The following is a 20,360-nucleotide window of genomic DNA, read 5'->3' on the forward strand; positions in this document are numbered from 1 at the left end:
CTTATGTATCCTGCATTGGCAGAGAGGCTCTTCACCACTAATGCCGCCAGGGAAGCCCTTGTCAATAAAGCATGAGTAAAAAGAATAGTGAACTTGGGGGTCTTAAGACAGTGTGAGCCTGCTCCACACTCCTTTCCCTTCCCACCCAGTGGAATCCACAGGATACTGGTCTCAGACACGCAGACAAAGATGAGGCCTGGGGATGACATAACTATATGACAGAAGAAACCCAAGTCCCTAAATGATGAAGTGGAACAGAGCCAGGAATTCTCACTGAGGACTGATATGACAGATGTAATTAAACAGCGACCTTCTCTAAGTCCCTAACATCTCCTTACCCCTTTGATGTCTTTGCTATAACAGCCTAGCTTTACCTTAACTCCTGAATTCTGAAACAATTAAAAAATGAAACAAAAGAATGTGACATTTGGAGCCCTGAAGACTACCTTTATTATTGATAAAACTGATCCTAGAGAATGCAACTTCCATCTGCTGGCAAGGCGGCTTCATAGAACTGAATAACAGAGCTGTTTACCACCCAGGACACAAGGAGCTGGACCTTCACAACCCTTTCCTCCCACTCCAAGAGTTCCTGCGTTTGCACTGTGACAGCCTGCTTCCTGGCAGGGCACCCTCATCCCAAGAGGGACTGGAGAGGAAGGGGTGGGATTATGTCTGCTCCTATCCTCTCGCCCTCCCCCTCCCCAGATCAGCTGCTCTCTGGGAGGAGTGTTACCTCAGGGAGAGCTCTCTATATGGAAGAAAATATTGGGAAAGGGAGAAAATATTTCTGACCTTTGCCCCATGGATAATCATCTTTTATGATGCTGGAAAAACTTCTGGTATAATTTCAAACCATTCCAGATTTAAAAACTCAGTTCAGTCAGTTCAGTCAGTCATATCCGACTCTTTGTGACCCTATGGACTGCAACATGCCAGGCTTCCCAGTCCATCACCAACTCCCAGAACTTGCTCAAACTCATGTCCATCGAGTTGGTGATGCCATCCAACCATCTCATCCTCTGTCATCCCCTTCTTCTTCCACCTTCAATCTTTCCCAGCATCAGGGTTTTTTCCAATGAATCAGTTCTTCACATCAGGTGGCCAAAATATTGGAGTTTCAGCTTCAGCATCAGTCCTTCCAGTGAATAGTCAGGGCTAATTTCCTTTAGGATGGACTGGTTGGATCTCCTTGCAGTCCAAGGGACTCTGAAGAGTCTTCTCCAACACCACAGTTCAAAAGCATCAATTCTTTGGCGCTCAGCTTTCTTTATAGTCCAACTCTCACATCTATACATGACTACTGGAAAAACCATAGCTTTGACTAGATGGACCTTTGTCAGCAAAGTAATGTCTTTGCTTTTTAATATGTTGTCTAGGTTGGTCATAGCTTTTCTTTCAAGGAGCAACTGTCTTTTAATTTCATGGCTGCAGTCACCATCTGCAGTGACTTTGGAGCCCAAGAAAATAAAGTCTGTCACTATTTCCATTGTTTCCCTTCTATTTGCCATGAAGTGATGGGACCAGATGCCATGGTCTTAGTTTTTTGAATGTTGAGGTTTAAGCCAACTTTTTCACTCTCCTCTTTCAATTTCATCAAGAGGCTCTTTAGTTCTTTTTTTCTTTTTGCCATAAGGGTGGTGTTATCTGCGTATTTGAGGTTATTGATAATTTTCCGGGTAATCTTGATTCCAGCTTGTACTTCATCCTCCCCAGCATTTTGCATGATGTGTTCTACATATAAGTTAAATAAGCAGGGTGGCAATATAGAGCCTTGATGTACTCCTTTCCCAACTTGGAACCAGTCTGTTGTTCCATGTCTGGTTCTAACTCTTGCTTCTTGACCTGCATATAGATTTTTCAGGAGGTAGGTAAGGTGGTCTGATATTCCCACCTCTTGAAGAATTTTCCACAGTTTGTTGTGATCCACACAGTAAAAGTTTAGTTTAAAATCTACACTACACTAAATTTAGTAGGTATGGAAATAGGGCAAACTTATTTTCCACATAGATCCTACTGAAGACTGAGATTGCTGTCCTTCAGTGTTGTGCTGGAGGAGCTGAATAGTACAGTGTGACATAAAAATGAATCACAGCAATGAATGCTCAGTGATGATTGTATTTTTCAGACTGGAATGTTCTGTCCTAATGCTTCTCACAGCTGTGAAGAGCTCATCGCTGAGGTTGCCCACAGAATTCTGGCATGCACACATATGCATTTTTATTTTACAAATGAGTATTATTTAATCATGTATAGATACTAATTCACATTTCTTTTAAACAGAGTAAATTTGGGGTATCTCTTAGTATCAGAACATTTACCTCTACCACAATCTTTTTGTTTTTTAGTTTTTATTAAGAGAAATTTCAAATATACAAAAAAGTATAGCCACTAAATAAAGACCCATGGGGTACCACTCCCCTCCTCACTCTCACAGTTTCAGCACAAGATCCTTTTCTCATCTCTACGTCTGCCCCCTCCTCCCACTCCCAAGTCACCCCAGCAGACATCCCACGTTATCTATAAATGTTCCAGTGTACATCTCAAATAAGAGAGTTTTTTAAAAAGTTGTTTATTTTTAAAATTAATTCTATTGGAGTATAGTAGCTTTACAATGTAGTGTTAGTTTCAGCTGTACAGCAAAGTAAGTCAGCTATTCTTTAGGTATATATACATATAGCCCTTTCTTTTTGGATTTCCTTCCCATTTAGGTCACCACAGAGCACTGAGTAGAGTTCCCTGTGCCATACAGTAGGCTCTCATTAATTATCTATTTTATACATAATAGTGTACATATGTCAATCCCGATCTCCTAATTCATTCCCCCCCATTTTCCCTTTGGTGTCCATACATTTGTTATCTATGTCTCTGTCTCTATTTCTGCTTGCAAATATATTCATCTGTATCATTTTTCTAGATTCCACACATAAGTGATGTGATACAACATTTGTTTTTCTCTGTCTGACTTACTTCACTCAGTATGACAATCTCTAGGTCCGTCCATGTTGCTGCGAATGACACAATTTCATTATTTTTTTTATAGCTGAGTAATATTCCATTGCATATATGTATCATATCTTCTTTATCCATTCCTCTGTTGATAGAGATTTAGGTTGCTTCCAGAGAGGGACTTTTCTTTAAGATATGACTATAGACTATTATCACACACATGCAGGCCCCAAGCCCAAATTCAATAAAATATATTATTATCAAATATTCAGGCACTGTTCAAATTTCCCCAGGTGTCCCATGAATACATTCTGTGTGAGTGATTCATTGATATTTGAGTCCATCTTTTTTTAAGGTACAAAAGAGAATACTGATTTTCATGGTGCTTCAGCCGTCTTATTTTCCTGAATGTCTTGTAGAGAATGGGTTCCAATCTCTTTTTACTGCATTTGTTATAAGAAGGCATAACCATGAGATGACCTTATTGTGTGTGTCACCCAGTATAGCCTGATCTGTTTAGCTACATATTAAAATAATGTTATTTTGTACTAAATTACTTTCCTTTTCTCTGTATTACTGCTAGGATTTGAAATAAAAGACCCTGATGCTGGGAAAGATTGAAGGCGGGAGGAGAAGGGGACGACAGAGGATGAGATGGCCTCACCGGTTTGATAGACATGAGTTTGAGCAAGTTCTGGGAGTTGGTGATGGACAGGGAAGCCTGGCATGTTGCAGTCCATGGGGTTGCAAAGAGTAGGACATGACTGAACTACTGAATGGAACGGAACGGAACTGAACAGAGTGAGACAGGCTTCTGTTTTATTTGGAGTGGGTGTGCACCTTCTGAAATCGTTGGTCCCACAGCACGAGTAAGTGAAGGGGAGACACTTTCTGGGGGAGAGAGGTTAGGCTTTTACAAATTCTCCAAAATGGTCTTCAGTCCAGGAACAGATGGAAAGCACAGGATGCAAGCATCTCTCTGTTCATGTCTTCTGCTTTTGTGGTCATTTCTGAGGCTACGGGCTCTCAGGAACCCCTGTCGTGCAGGGTCCCCAGTGCTGTCACAGTCCTTTACTGCACAGGCAGGAGCAGGGCGCCTGGCTTCCTCACAACACTGGGGACCCAGGGTCTTCCAGCCCAGCCCCTCTTGACCACCACCCCTTCTGAGAGTACCGGCTGCCTCCTATGGCCTGAGAGGCCAGCTCCTTGAAACCGGAAAGCCCTTCAGCTGCCCCCCCGCCAAGCTCCTCCCCCACCTTCGCCCCGCCCCCGCCTCCCCCACCTTCGCCCCGCCCCCGCCCCCGCCCCCGGCTAGCCTTCTAGTGTAGCTCAAGCCTGCATCCAGATGTCAAGAAATCTCACTCTCCCTGACTGACCGCCAGCCCTTCCTCTGGTCCCCTGTCAGACCCTTGTCGTTGTCTGCCCAACTCTTCCTTTAGACCTCAGAAAGTGAAAGAAAGTGAAGTCGCTGAGTCGTGTCCGACGCTTTGCGACCCCATGGACTGTAGCCAGCCAGGCTCCTTCGTCTATGGGATTTTCCAAGCAAGAATACTGGAGTGGGTTGCCACTTCTTCGCTAGGGTATCTTCCCAACCCAGGGATCGAACTCGGGTCTCCCGCATTGCGGGCAAACTCTTTACCGTCTGAGCCACCAGGTTCCGCCCATGTCCAGCCTGTTTGGAGTTGGAAACTGGGGGCTGTTTCCATCTCCCTGGGAGCCCGCTGTGTAGTACCCCCAACCCCTTTCTCCATCCACCCCTATAGGATGGCACCCTGGACCGCGGCTCTAATTCCGTTTGAAGCGCCGAGAGCCGAGGATCTTCGATTCCCCCAAAGCCCTCCCCTCCCCGTTCTGACACTCAGATGCGAGGCTTGTTGGAGGGGGAAAAAACCGGCTTTATTTCATTGTCATAATTCCTGGGGATGATTACAGAGGGAGTGAGGGCTGCGCTCCGACGGTATCGGGGGCCGGCCGGTCTCAGTGCTGGGAGAAGGCGGCCTCAGGGTCGCAGGCGGGGTCCTCGTGGCAGCCGTCTGCACAGAGAGACGCCGAGTCAGGGCCGCCCTGGCCCAGCCCGCCTGGTCCTGGAGCCCCGGTCCCGTCTCGACCCCTGCCCGACTCACCCGGGCTGCAGCAGATGCCGGCGGCGGCGCAGCGGCCCCCGCTCCCGCAGGGCTTCTGGCCGGACTGGCAGGGCGACGGCAGGTAGTTCTCCTCTTGGCAGCGCAGCGCCTCGGCCGTGCCCACGAAGCAGCCCAGCTCGTCCCCGCAGCAGATGCTGGGCCCGAAGCAGCGGCCTTTGCCCCCGGGGCCGCAGGGGAGACACTGGTGGGAGGGAAGGGATGAGCCGGGGGCGGGAGGGGAGCGGCCGGGGAGGGAGACCCTGTGGGGCGGGGGGCTGAGCCGGGCGGGCGAGGGCGGCCGGAGGAGCGCGGGAGGTGGCGGGTCTCCCTGGCTCTCTCTTTGGGCTCAAAAGCGGTCGAAGGAGGGCAGTCAAAAGCTCCTCCGCTCCCTCGATTCCCAGGCTAGGTGGGGCCGGTACGCGGTCAGCGCGGGAAAGGGGGCGGCGGGGGCGACCCTGTGGCAGCGGGCCGGGCAGCCCGGAGAGCCACGGGTCGAGGGCGGGGCTCTCACCGTGCGCACGTCGAGGTCCAGCACCGCGCGTTTGCCGCCCAGGGGGCAGTTCTGAATGTAGCAGGCGGAGGTCAACGCCAGGAGGCCGAGCAGGCAGCAGGCGAGGCTGGAACCTGCCATGGTGCAGACGCGCTGGTCTCCGGGCCGGGGACTGCGGCCGTCTCTCGGGTCTGGCCTTTTAAGCCCGGCGGCCGCGTGGGCGGAACGGTGTCTAAGAGGGCAGCCGCATGACTGGTCACAGCGCGCCGCTGCGGGTCAGGCCCTGCGCCCCCGGCGCGCCCCCTCATTTGCAGAGGCTGTGCCGGGTCAAGGTTATGTCGGCTAATGGCTAATGGTCCGGGAGATGATAGCGAGTGCTGCTTGGGGGAAGCAAGCAGCTCTGGGCAGGGAGCCTAAGCGGTGGCCTAGGTCCTAGGGTGGGACAGGGAGTATGGGGGCTGCGGCCCAACCGAGGACTATGGAGCCCACTCTCAATCCCTTGGGGTGAGGGGTCAGGATGAACACTCGGGCCCTCCAGGAGAGAAGAGATTCGTTCAGAACTTCCCCATCTGCCCTCTTGGCCAACCACATACACTCCCTAGCTCCCCTCTGCAAGCAAGTTCTCTTCCTGAAATCTGATTTCCTGGAACCCCAGCCCGGCTCCCCACACCAACATCCAGCAGGCACTTGGATATGAAAAGATTTTATTTTCTCTCATTTCTAACTGAAATCAAGCCTTTCCTTCAGCTATAAGGTAGGCAACAAACCACAGTGGAATTCGCAATACCTGTGACTTCGTCACAAATTGAAATGGCTGATATCCTCCTATCCCATTACAACAGCTATTGCAAATGTCTCTAAACATCAGGCTCATTATCACTGTGAAATTATGGATTATTGGACGGACCTGCCACTAAATCTTGTTATCTAAATAAAGCAGCACATTTGTGACTGTATCTCAAACGTTTTAATATTTTGATACCTGATCATAAATATAGCTGGTTTCTTTTGTAATTTCATGTCTTTTGTTTGATTGTTTTGCATTTTTAATATACAGTATCTTAAAATGAAAATAATTAAAAGAAAGAGAGACTACCTCTGAGGAGTGTTGGTCATTGCTGCCATGAACAAGGAGGTGCTCAGCATGGATCCCCCTTCAAGAAGGGACTTGCCACCCAGCTTCTGGGAGAGTGGTCAGCAGATAGCCTTTGGCTGATAGCCCATCCAAGGCCTGCCTCAGCTACAGATAGCTGCCTCATCTAAGGTCATGGTCACACCATTCTCTGGTGGCCCGTATTCAATGACTGGTCCATTTTGGCCCAATGCTGGACAACTCTGAAGGATTATTTCAGCTTAGGACATCCTTGTGGGGTCAACTGAGGCCTGCATGGAATTCTCTCTCTGTCTAGCTCTGTTTCCAGCCCGTCCCTCTCGCAGGTATGGGTCCCAGGGACCCTTGGCAATAAGTGTGTATGTGTTAGTTGCTCAGTCATGTCCGACTTTTTGAGACCCCATGGACTGTAGCCCACCAGGCTCCTCTGTCTGTGGAATTTTCCAGGCAAGAATACTGTAGCAGGTTGCCATTTCCTTCTCCAGGGGTAATAAGCATCTTGTATGTTAGACTTCATTTCACTCTGCTCTCTGGGGACTTCAGTGTGCAAGAGGGAAAGATGAGATCATTGTCACTCGCGGAAGAGAGGCAGCCTCCTCTGCACTCTTGCTGACCCTCTTAGAGGAGGGTGCTGAGGCTCCCAAGCTGAGGAGGTCAAGCTGACCTGGAATATCAGTCAGCAGCTGGTCTTGTCTCTCACCCAAATCAGTTCATTGGCATGGCTGGTCTAGAAGGCCAAGGGCTTGACCCTGGAGGCAGCCCCAGAAAGTCCTCTTGCCTGCCCTGTGGGGATATTTTTGACCTCACCCAAATTAACAAATGCACAGAGATTACTTTGGCCTCATGGCCCTCACAGGGCCGGCGTTCCTTTATCTGTTCAACAACTGTCAACTGAAGATGCACCAGGTCCCAGGACAGATGCTTGGAAATACCAGTGACCCAAACAGACAAAAATCCCAGCCCTCAGGGGCTTATACCCTAGTCGAAGAGGAGAGGCAATAAGCATATTTCAGTAGGTTAGGGGTGGTAAGTGCTGTGGAGGAAAGCGGGGGGCACATCACAGTTTTCCTGAAGTCTTCAGCCTAGGCCTGTTTGTGAAGTGATATCTTGACATTTGAAGGAGGCAAAAAAGAAGCCACGTGGATATCTGAGGGTGGCCTAGTTTTCTATCGCTAAGTCCCAAATGACCACAAATTTAGTAGCTTAAAACAGTATCCACTTATTATCCCACAGTTTCTGTGGGTTTGGGCACTGCTCAGCTGGGTCCTCTGGGTCACAGGGCTACAGTCAAGGTGTCAGCCAGGCTGCATTCCCTTCTGGAGTCTGGGATATTGCTGACATAATGCATCGCTTACAGCTGTAGAACTCATGTGATTTGCATCTTCAAGGCCAGCAACAGAAAGAAAGAGTCTTTGGTGCTTCAAGTCTCTAAGTGCAAGCAACCTTCTTTTAAAAGGTCTCACCTGATTAAGCCAGCCGCAGGATCAACTTTGAACTCAAAATCAAAGTGATTAATTTGGATAATTGAGCCCATAATTACATCTGCAAAATCCTTTCATATTTAGCTTATAGTGTAATCATCAGAGTGACTTCCCTTTTACTGTATTCTTCTATGGGTTAGAAGAAAGTTACAGGTCATACCTGCATGCAACAGGAGGGGATTGTGCAAAGGTGTGGATACATGGGGCTTCCTAGGTGGTGCTAGTGGTAAAGAACCCATCTGTCAATGCAGGAGACGTAAGAGACTAGGGTTTCATCCCTGGGTCGGGAAGATCCCCTGGAGGAGGGCATGACAACCCATTCCAGTATTCTTGCCTGGAGAATCCCAAGGACAGAGGAGCCTGGTGGGTTACAGTCCATGGCTCACAAAGAGTAGGACATGACTGAAGTGACTTAGCATGTGTGCATACACACAGAAGAGTACCAGGGATGGGAATCCCAGGGCCATTTTAGAATTCTTATGTCGGACCTGTAACTTTCTTTTGAAGGGAGATTTATCTAGGCAGGGAAAAGAGCAAGTGCAAAAGAACTGAGGTGGAATGTCTGACACGTTCAAGGAACAGCAAGAAGGCCAGTGGGACTGGAGTGGAGTGACTGAGTCCTGAGGTCAGCATGGTCACATGGGACCGAGTGAAATGGGAAACCGAGAGGGTTCTGAGATGGGGAGTGAGGTGGAGAGGTGACGTGATCCGGCTCAGATGTTATTAGCACAGATTTGGATATCGTGTTGCAGAAAGGCTGTGGGGAAAAGGTGGAAGCAGGAAAGAGGAGGCTCCTGCAGCAATCCTTGCAAGGGATGATGGTGGGCTGGACCAAGGAGGAGGGTGCATGGGGGTAGAAGTGACCCGATTCTGGATGTATTTAGAAGAAAGTACCAACTGAGGTTTGCTGATGGGTTGGATATGGGTGAGATAGAGAAAGAGGAGTCAAGCAGTGGGAAGTATGAAGCTTAGCGTGGACTAACAGATGCTCATCACACACCCAAGGAGACAGAGCAGGCATTTGGGTTTTAGAATCTGGAGTTTAGAAGAGAGGACTGGGCAGCAGATACGTAAATTTGGAAATCATCAGTACCAACAGTTAAAGGCACAGACCTGAGTGAGATGGCTTAGGGGGAGTGATTTGAACCCCAAGTAAGGTAGGAGAAAACAAGAGGATGAAGACAGGATTACAAGGAGGAGGAAATGATCAGATGTGCAAATGCTGCTTGACATGAAAGTTGAACTTCTTTATTTAAACAACTTCAATAAAGTATAATCTATACAGGGCTTCCCTGATGGCTCAGTGGTAAAGAATCCTCCTTCCAGCGAAGGAGATGTGGGTTCAATCCTTGGGTTGGGAAGATCCCCTGGAGAAGGAAATGACAAGACACTCAGTATTGTTGCATGGAAAATGTCATGGACAGAGGAACCTGGCTGGTTACAGTCCATGGGGTCACAAAAGAGTCAGACACAACTTAGCAACTAAACAAAAACAACAACATAGTTTATACAACATAAAATCCACCCATCGTAACAGCAGCATTTGATGATTTTTATTACAGTAAACAGTTATGCAACCATCGCCTCAATCCAGTTTTAGAACGCTTGCATTCTAGGAAGAAGTCCTTCATACCTGTTTGCCATTACTCCCTGTTCCTACCCTCAGCCTCAGGAAACCACTGACATAGATTCAACTTTTCTATAAAGTTCCTATAAATTTAACCATACACAGTATATAATCTTTTGTGTCTGGCTTCTTTAACTTGCCATTGTGCTGTTGAGGCTCATCCAAGTGACTGTGTGTGTCAGTGGTTTGTTCCTCTGTATCACTGAGAAGTAGTCCAAAGGCTGAGCGCTGAAGAATTGATGCTTTTGAACTGTGGTGTTGGAGAAGACTCTTGAGAGTCCCTTGGACTGCAAGGAGATCCAACCAGTCCATTCTGAAGGAGATCAGCCCTGGGATTTCTTTGGAAGGAATGATGCTAAAGCTGAAACTCCAGTACTTTGGCCACCTCATGCAAAGAGTTGACTCATTGTAAAAGACTCTGATGCTGGGAGGGATTGGGGGCAGGAGGAGAAGGGGATGACAGAGGATGAGATGGCTGGATGGCACCACCGACTCGATAGACGTGAGTCTGAGTGAACTCCGGGAGTTGGTGATGGACAGGGAGGCCTGGCATGCTGCGATTCATGGGGTTGCAAAGAGTCGGACACGACTGAGTGACTGAACTGAACTGAACTGAGTCCATAGATGAACCACATTTTGTTTATCCATTCATCAGTTGATGGACAAGAAGCAACAGTTAGAACCAGACATGGAAAAATAGACTGGTTCAAAATTGGGAAAGGAGTATGATAAGTCTGTGTATTGTCACCCAGCTTATTTAACTTACATGCAGAGTACATTATGCGAAATGCTAGACTGGATGAATCAAAACTGAATCCTAGAATGCTAGGAGAAATATCAACCTCAGAAATATCAACATTTGCACATCTGATCATTTCCTCCTCCTTGTGATCCTGTCTTCAGGATCCTTGTGATGCCACTTGAATGGCAGAAAGTGAAGAGGAACTCAAGAGACTCTTGAGGGTGAAAGAGGAGAGTGAAAAAGCTGGCTTGAAACTCAACATTAAAAAGACTAAAATCAGACTTCCCTGGTGGCACAGTGGATAAAGAATCCATCTGCCAATGCAATGGACAAAGTCTCAATCCCTGGTCCAGGAAGATTCCACTTGCCTTAGATAGTAGGAAACAGGAGTCCAGAATGGCAGTGGCTAAAAGACAAGGAAGGGAAAAGCCCGCAAAAATAGAACAAAGAAAGGTCATTTCTTTGTAAAAAATGTAGTCAAATTTACCAACTTTTGAAGGCCCTGGGCAAAGGCTAATAGAGTTTTGCCAAGAGAACGCACTGGTCATAGCAAACACCCTCTTCCAACAACACAAGAGAAGACTCTACACATGGACATCACCAGATGGTCAACACAGAAACCAGATTGATTATATTCTTTGCAGCCAAAGATGGAGAAGCTCTATACAGTCAGCAAAAACAAGACCAGGAGCTGACTGTGGCTCAGATCATGAGCTCTTTATTGCCAAATTCAGACTGAAATTGAAGAAAGTAGGGAAAACCACTAGACCATCCAGGTATGACCTAAATCAAATCCCTTATGACTATACAGTGGAAGTGAGAAATAGATTTAAGGGACTAGATCTGATAGATAGAGTGCCTGATGAACTATGGAATGAGGTTCATGTCATTGTACAGGAGACAGGGATCAAGACCATCCCCATGGGAAAGAAATGCAAAAAAGCAAAATGGCTGTCTGGGGAGGCCTTACAAATAGCTGTGAAAAGAAGAGAAGTGAAAAGCAAAGGAGAAAAGGAAAGATATAAGCATCTGAATGCAGAGTTCCAAAGAATAGCAAGAAGAGATAAGAAAGGCTTCCTCAGTGATCAATGCAAAGAAATAGAGGAAAACAATAGAATGGGAAAGACTAGAGATGTCTTCAAGAAAATTAGAGATACCAAGGGAACATTTCATGCAAAGATGGGCTCAATAAAGGACAGAAATGGTATGGACCTAACAGAAGCAGAAGATATTAAGAAGAGGTGGCAAGAATACACAGAAGAGCTGTACAAAAAAGATCTTCACGACCAAGATAATCACGATGGTGTGATCACTCACCTAGAGCCAGACATCCTGGAATTTGAAGTCAAGTGGGCCTTAGAAAGCATCATTACAAACAAAGCTAGTGGAGGTGATGGAATTCCAGTTGAGCTATTTCAAATCCTGAAAGATGATGCTGTGAAAGTGCTGCACTCAATATGCCAGCAAATTTGGAAAACTCAGCAGTGGCCACAGGACTGGAAAAGGTCAGTTTTCATTCCAATCCCAAAGAAAGGCAATGCCAAAGAATGTTCGAACTATTGCACAATTGCATTCATCTCACACACTAGTAAAGTAATGCTCAAAATTCTCCAAGCCAGGCTTCAGCAATATATGAACCGTGAACTTCCAGATGTTCAAGCTGGTTTTGGAAAGGCAGAGGAACCAGAGATCAAATTGCCAACATCCACTGGATCATCGCAAAAGCAAGAGAGTTCCAGGAAAACATCTATTTCTGCTTTATTGACTATGCCAAAGCCTTTGACTGTGTGGATCACAATGAACTGTGGAAAATTCTGAAAGAGATGGGAATACCAGACCACCTGACCTGCCTCTTGAGAAACCTATATGCAGGTCAGGAAGCAACAGTTAGAACTGGACATGGAACAACAGACTGGTTCCAAATAGGAAAAGGAGTACGTCAAGGCTGTACATTGTCACCCTGCTTATTTTACTTATATGCAGAGTACATCATGAGAAACCCTGGACTGGAAGAAACACAAGCTGGAATCAAGATTGCCGGGAGAAATAATAACCTCAGATATGCAGATGACACCACCCTTATGGCAGAAAGTGAAGAGGAACTAAAAAGTCTCTTGATGAAAGTGAAAGAGGAGAGTGAAAAAGTTGGCTTAAAGCTCAACATTCAGAAAACTAAGATCATGGCATCTGGTCCCATCACTTCATGGCAAATAGATGGGGAAACAGTGGAAACAGTGTCAGACTTTATTTTGGGGGGCTCCAAAATCACTGCAAATGGTGACTGCAGCCATGAAATTAAAAGACGCTTACTCCTTGGAAGGAAAGTTATGACCAACCTAGATAGCATATTGAAAAGCAGATACATTACTTTGCCAACAAAGGTCCGTCTAGTCAAGGCTATGGTTTTTCCAGTAGTCATGTATGGATGTGAGTTGGACTGTGAAGAAAGCTGAGTGCCGAAGAATTGATACTTTTGAACTGTGGTGTTGGAGAAGACTCTTGAGAGTCCCTTGGACTGCAAGGAGATCCAACCAGTCCATTCTGAAGGAGATCAGCCCTGGGATTTCTTTGGAAGGAATGATGCTAAAGCTGAAACTCCAGTACTTTGGCCACCTCATGCAAAGAGTTGACTCATTGGAAAAGACTCTGGTGCTGGGAGGGATTGGGGGCAGGGGGGGAAGGGGACGACAGAGGATGAGATGGCTAGATGGCATCACCGATTCGATAGACGTGAGTCTGAGTGAACTCCGGGAGTTGGTGATGGACAGGGAGGCCTGGCGTGCTGTGATTCATGGGGTGTCAGAGTCAGACAAGACTGAGCGACTGAACTGTCTGAACTGAACTGTCACTGTCTTTGTGAGGCTGCCCTCTGCTGGCCACATGGGCAGCTGCAGAGTGGATCTGAGTTTCCTCCAGCAATTGATTCTCAGTTTGACTGTATTTGGCATATAATTCTTTTGAGGAATCATCATACTATTTTAGTTCATGGTATGAGTTTGAGGTCATTCTCTAGTTTCACTAAAAATAGTATTTAACATGTATTGAGCACCAAGCCCCAAGCACTGAACTTAGCTTTACATGAATGTCTCATATATTCACAACAATCTTACAGGTATCAGTATTATTTCTACTTTACTTTTAGGAAACTGAGGAATAGAGAGACTAAGAAGTGTTCCTCAAAACACTCAAAGTAGTAAGAAGGGGAGCTGGGCTTCAAATCCAGGCAGACTGCAGCAGGTTTTCTACACTAAGCTAGGTAGCCTCTCACGGTGTTTCTCTATTTTTAATTTATTCATATCGATTTCTGGATTGAAGCAGTGAGTAAGGCAATCATGCAAACACTCTCATATCTCTTGGAGATTTTTTATTTCTCCAATAAATTCACAAAAGTGTCCAGAAAGCCACAAGCTGTGACCCAATTAGCTCAAGTCATCCCCAAATTAGTCTTCTGGAGCAGTCTACTTGCAAAAATCATCCAAAAGCAAAAACTTAAATTTTGCCAGGTCAGGAAGTAACTGAAATACTAGCAATTTGCTGTTATTGGCTATATGATTTTTATTTATTTTTATTGAAGTATATAATTGATTTATAACGTTATTTTAGTTTCAGGAATACAGCAAAGTGATTCAGATATATACATCCAAATCATCACGTGGGCTCAGTAGTTGTAGCAGATAGGCTTAGTTGTCCTGTAGTATGTGGAATCTTCCTCGACCAGGGATCAAACCTTTGTTCTTTGCATATGTATAATATGCTCAGACGCTCAGTCATGTGCAACTCTCTGCGACCCCATGGACTGTAGCCTGCCAGGCTCCTCTATCTATGGGATTTTCCAGGCAAGAATACTGGAGTCAGTTGCCATTTCCTTCTCCAGGGGATCTTCCCAACCCAAGGACCCAACCTGGGTCTCCTGCATTGCAGGCAGATTCTTTATCAACTGAGCCACCAGGGAAGGCCAACTATAAATATACATATATGTGTGTGTATATTTAAATATATATCTTTATATACACATATATGACATTATTTATATTTTTGGCTGTTCTGGGTCTTTGTTGCTGCACACAGGCTTTCTGTACTTACAGCGAGTGGGTGCCACTCTCTACTTGCAGTACATGGGTTTCTCATTGTGGTGGCTTCTCTTGTTGCAGAACATGGGCTCTAGACACGTGGTTTTCAGTAGTTAAAGCCCGTGGGCTGTTGTGGCACACAGGTTTAGTTGCCCCGAGGCATGTGGAATCTTCTTTGACCAGGGTCAAACCCTTCTCCCTTGCCTTGGTAGGTGGATTTTTAACCACTTAACCACCAGGGAAGTCCTGTATTCTTTTTCATTATAGGTTTTTACAAGATACTGAATATAGTTCCCTGTGCTATATGGATCTTGGTCGGTTATCTATTTTATATATATATAGTAGTGTATATTTTGGAGAAGGCAAGGGCAACCCACTCCAGTACTCTTGCCTGGAAAATCCCATGGATGGAGGAGCCTGGTGGGTTGCAGTCCATGGGGTCGCGAAGAGTTGGATATGACTGAGCGACTTCACTTTCACTTTTCACTTTTATGCATTGGAGAAGACAATGGCAACCCACTCCAGTGTTCTTGCCTGGAGAATTCCGGGGACAGAGGAGCCTGGTGGGCTGCCGTCTATGGGGTCGCACAGAGTCGGACATGACTGAAGGGACTTAGCAGCAGCAGCAGTGTGTATTTGCTTATCCCAAACTCCCAATTTATTCCTTCCCCTGATCTTTCTCCATTGGTAATCATAAGATTGCTTTCTATGTCTGGGTCTGTTTTGTAAATAAGTTCATTTGTATCATTTTTTTTTTGATTCCACATGTAATTAATATGACATTTGTCTTTGTCTGACTTACTTCACTTAGGATCATAATATCTAGGTCCATCCATATTTCTGCAAATGGCATTATTTCATTCTTTTTTTGTGGCTGAGTAATATTCCATTATATATAATGCAATATCTATATTGGAAGCCATATATATATTATATATATAACGGAAGCCATATATATATATATGACATCCCTAGCTCAGGCTATAAAGAGTCTGCCCACAATGTGAGAGACCCAGGTTCGATCCCTGGGTCAGGAAGATCCCCTGGAGAAGGAAATGGCAACCCACTACAGTATTCTTGCCTGGAAAATTCCATGGACAGAGGAGCCTGGCAGGCCACAGTCCATGGGGTCACAAAGAATTGGACACAACTGAGCCACTAACACACAGACACTATACATACACACACACACACACACACACACACATACACACACACATATATATATATATACCACATCTTCTTTATCCATTCATCTGTGGATGGACACTTAGGTTGCTCATGTCTTGGCGATTGTAAATAGTGCTATGCACATTGGGGTATGTGTATCTTTTCTAATTAGAGTTTTCCTCTCTTCTGGATATATGCCCAGGAGTGGGATCATACGGCAACTGTTTTTAGTTTTTTTTTAAAGAAACTCCATACTGGTCTCCATAGTGGCTGCACTAACTTATATTCCCACCAACAGTGTACGGGTGGAGGGGGTTTCCTTTTCTCCACACTCTCTCCAACATTTATTATTTGTAGATTTTTTAAATGTGAGGGAATAATGATTTATTGAAGGCCTACTATGAGCCAAGTGACTTATCTGTAGACCTTTTGATGATGGCTGTTCTGATCAGTATGAGGTGATCCCTCATTGTAATTTTGATTGCATTTCTCTAGTAATTAGTGGCTCAGTGCTAAAGAATCCACCTGCCAATGCAGGAGACTTGGGTTCGATCCCTGGGTTGGGAAGATCCCCTGGAGAAGGAAATGGCAACCCTCTCCAGTATTCTTGCCTGGGAAATCCCATGGCCAGAGGAGCCTGGTGGGCTACACTTAATGGGATCACAAAGAATCAGACATTACTTAGCGACAGAGCATGCACACACCAGTTACTCATCCATAGCTTTCAGTTCCACAGGAGGCTGGAAGTGAAGTGAAGTCGCTCAGTCGTGTCCAACTCTTAGCAACCCCATGGACTGCAGCCTACTAGGCTCCTCCGTCCATGGGGTTTTCCAGGCAAGAGTACTGGAGTGGGGTGCCTGCACATATTTCCCAGCTTTCCTTGACAGCTGGCTTCCATTGTGACAATAACATGGGAGTCACTGACAAGATCTAAGGACAGAGAAAGGGCAAATGCACATTTCTCCTCAGCTTCTGGCCCTTTTGGCAGCTGCAGCAGCAGTGGAGGTGGCCAAGTGTGGCTCCTGCATTCTTTCCTGCACAGGGACTGCAGTTCCAGCTGCAGCACCAGCACTTGCAGGCTCGGCTCTGGCACTGACGGCAAAGGTGCAGTAGCCAAGGTTGACATTTACACCTCAGACACAAAGCCCCTCTCAGACCATCTTCTCCAGTAGCCAGAATTTAAAAAAAGAGACAAAGAGCATGAATACGACATTTCCCTCAGTGAGGGGAAAATGCCAAAGAATGGTGGAAGATTACTGAGCGTCAGTGATGCAGTCACTGCAGAGTACTGCTGATTATGCGTACATAATCCCCACGATTATGCAGCTCTGCCCTTCCCCATATCACTTAGTTGGGCCCTGTGGCAGGATGCTGTTCCTTCTTACAGATTCTTGATCTCAAGGCCTTGTAGACTGCACTTCGAATTTATCCAGACAATGCTGTTTTTTGATATGGATATTCACATTTATAGCTTATATGCACTTACCTGCACTGAGGAAACAGTCATCAAAGCACCCCTCAAGAGAAATGCCTGCTTGTCTCAAGATTTGGGATTGCAAATATCTCTTTTAATTTCCCATTTGGATTTCAGCAATCAGCTAGGCTTGGATCCTAGGTATCCATTTCACTTCAGTATTTGTTGGGGAAATAATCACAGGGTTAAGTTCAGGGGGAACTTTCCCAAAGATTTCTGGGAATATTAATAGTGGATACACACAGAAAATCTTGTGTATTCTGGAAAAATATGGGGGAATGACGATAGGCTTACTCAGGCCTAGATGGTTTCCTTGATGGAACAGTATAAGGAGGCATCTGGCACCCACTCATGTGGCAAGTTCATTCTTTTTCTGTCCACTTGGATTACTACCAGCAATATAGTAGTAGGATACCACCCTGGCAGCAGTGCATCACCTCAGCCAGGGATTGAACCCAGGCCACAGCAATCAAAGTTCTAACCACTAGACCGCCTGGGAAAACACTGCTCACTCAGCAAAGCTCTGGGGGTCAGCATACCTCTCCCAAGTCAAACACAGGTTCTGCTTGTTCCCTGCCCTCTCTACACCGCATTGTAGACCTCTTCAAATCTTGCTGAAAGCATTTACATTTGGATGTTGTGCTTCAGATGCATTTATTGGGTAGCCCTCGAATCTACTACTCACAAGTGGGGCCTCAAACAAGAGGTTCTCTACGTGATACAAGTTCACATAGTCTGCAGCACATACAAGCTGAATCTGAGACTTGAAGTCAAGAATCGGAGACCATGGTTACCTATCAGGATTCTACTGGAGATCAGGCATGTTCGTGGGACACATATATCTGCAACGTGGACTGGGCATGACGTGACAGCTGACCTGTGCGCCTAGCAGCATTCTACAACCAATCAGATGCAGGTACAGTTGAGATTGGGCCTGAGCTGCCTGCTGCTGCTGCTGCTGCTAAGTCGCTTCAGTCGTGTCTGACTCTGTGTGACCCCATAGACAGCAGCCCACCAGGCTCCCCCGTCCCTGGGATTCTCCAGGCAAGAACACTGGAGTGGGTTGCCATTGCCTTCTCTGACTAAACTGGCTATTTGTACCTAAACCAATGAGATGGCTGTGGGTGAAGAAAATGTTCAAGGTTGGTTTACAGGTAGCTCTGCATGACATGCTGACATCAGCAGTGAATAATAAGGAATTACAGCCCTAAATGCAGGACACTAGTAAAGGAAACATGGCCCAAAGTCAGATTCAAGAAGGTATGATACTCTTCTGTACCTGAAGACAGACGGCTTGTCTGGATCCTGATAGAGGACCAGGGACTTGTCCAAAATGAAACTGAACTTCCTCCAACAGGCTCAATGTCCCAAGTGAAAGTGTACCTAAGGTTTCCTCAAAGTTCAAGGCTGTGGGCACAATCTTGGTCCACAACATGTGCCCATCAGCCCTCAACCTAGAAATTGCACTGAGCACCTGAAATCAGGGCCCCACTATGCTGTGCCTGGGCTCAGTGCCAGGAAAGAGAAGAGCTATTGATCAGCCTGAGGGAGGCCATTGCCCTCAATGGTGCAGTGCCCTGATGGGGACTGAGTCCTAGGTCCTCTGCTTATACCTCTATTAGCCACTTCCCTACCTGAATGTGAGCAATTATCCACTTTCCCTCAAAGGTTTTTGTGTTGTAAGGTTCTCAGGGCCTATTTACAACGTGGGAGTTGGGGAAAGATTGTTTTTTCCCTCTGGTGGTATTTAGTGAATGGTGGCAAAGGGACAGCAGCTCTGGTTCAGAGAAATATTTCTCTTCCTCATCCTGGATGTTCTTTGAGGGCCTGCATCTGAGTAAGGGCCATGGACCTATATGCCCACTTATTCAACCTTGTGAACTTTAATCACAAGTACTCGTTTGCTCCAAGTACTTGACAAATGGGGTCTTCCTGTCTTCTGTCTTGGGCACACCACTCCCTGGCCAGCAAAATTCAGCGTCAAGCAGGAGCAGGTCTTTGGTCAGTGGTTGCTTTGTTTCACTTACTGGGTGATACCTGACTGGAGCCTGAAAGCTCTGTATAAGGAAGGGGTCAGCAAACTTCTGTAAAGTCATATAAGACTTCCCCAGTTCTGTAAAGTCATATAAGACTTCCCCAGGTGTCCAGTGGTTAAGACTCCATGGTTCCACTGCAGGGGGCCTGGGTTCAATCCCTGGTAGGGGAAGTTTGACATACAGGAAAAAAAAAATCATATAATGGCGGGGGGGGGGGGGGGGGGGGGCGGGGAGATAAATTAGGAGCTTGGGATTAAAATATACACACTACTATATATAAAATAGATAACAAGGACCCACTGTATAGTACAGGAAACTGTACTATATATTAAAAAAATTTTTTTTATTTTACAACATAATATTATGTTGTGATAACCTATGATAGAAAGGAACCTAAAAGATGTATGTGTGTGTATATATATATATAACTGCATCACTTTGCTGTACACCTGAAACTAACACATAAATCAATGACATTTCAATTAAAAATCATATCAATATTTTAGACTTTGCAAGTCATAAGGTTTCTGTTGCATCTGTTCATCTCTGCCATTGCAGTATGAAAGCAGTCAATGAATGGGTGTGGCTGTGTTCCAATATACTCTCTTCATTACAGCAGGCGGGATCTTTGGTTGTGGAGTGTACTCTCCAGTTGCAGCATTGTGACCTCTAGAATGCAGGGGCTTAAGTAGTCCCAGCGCGGGGGCTCAGTTGCCCTGAGCATGTGGGATCTTAGTTCCTCAACCAGGGATTGAACCTGCATCCTCTGCACTGGAAGGCAGATTCTTAACCACTGGACCACCAGGGAAGTCTCTGTGTTTCAATATATTTTATCCACAAAAACAAGCAATAGGCCAGATTTTGTCCAAGGACTGCAATATGCCAACCACTGATCTTGAGGATACTCAGGAGACAACCTGGCTGTAGAGGGGACTAAGCTTCTCTGTGAGACAGAAACTTCTCAGGCCTGGCGCTTTACTGAGAGGTGCACATGGGTGCAGAAGACAGTACTGCGTGTGTGGGGCTTCTGACCAAGCGGCAGGAGCTGAGGCCCCAAAGTGAAGCCTGCACCGGAATAGGTAGAACC

The 20,360-nt window shown here is 46.1% G+C and overlaps 1 protein-coding gene across 1 annotated transcript; it reads right to left on the reverse strand.

Annotated features, from left to right (window-relative positions):
• Positions 1-4,837: 4,837 nt before the first annotated feature.
• Positions 4,838-5,736, reverse strand: OXT (oxytocin/neurophysin I prepropeptide). The gene is made up of 3 exons (NM_176855.1): positions 5,584-5,736; positions 5,073-5,274; positions 4,838-4,982 (listed from the first exon to the last, which is right to left on the reverse strand). Exons 1-3 carry the CDS (start codon positions 5,701-5,703, stop codon positions 4,927-4,929), a joined length of 378 nt encoding a protein of 125 aa, NP_789825.1. The 5' UTR covers positions 5,704-5,736; the 3' UTR covers positions 4,838-4,926.
• Positions 5,737-20,360: the final 14,624 nt, after the last annotated feature.

This window comes from Bos taurus, chromosome 13, assembly GCF_002263795.3.
Source record: "Bos taurus isolate L1 Dominette 01449 registration number 42190680 breed Hereford chromosome 13, ARS-UCD2.0, whole genome shotgun sequence".
NCBI classification, from domain to species: Eukaryota; Metazoa; Chordata; class Mammalia; order Artiodactyla; family Bovidae; genus Bos; species Bos taurus.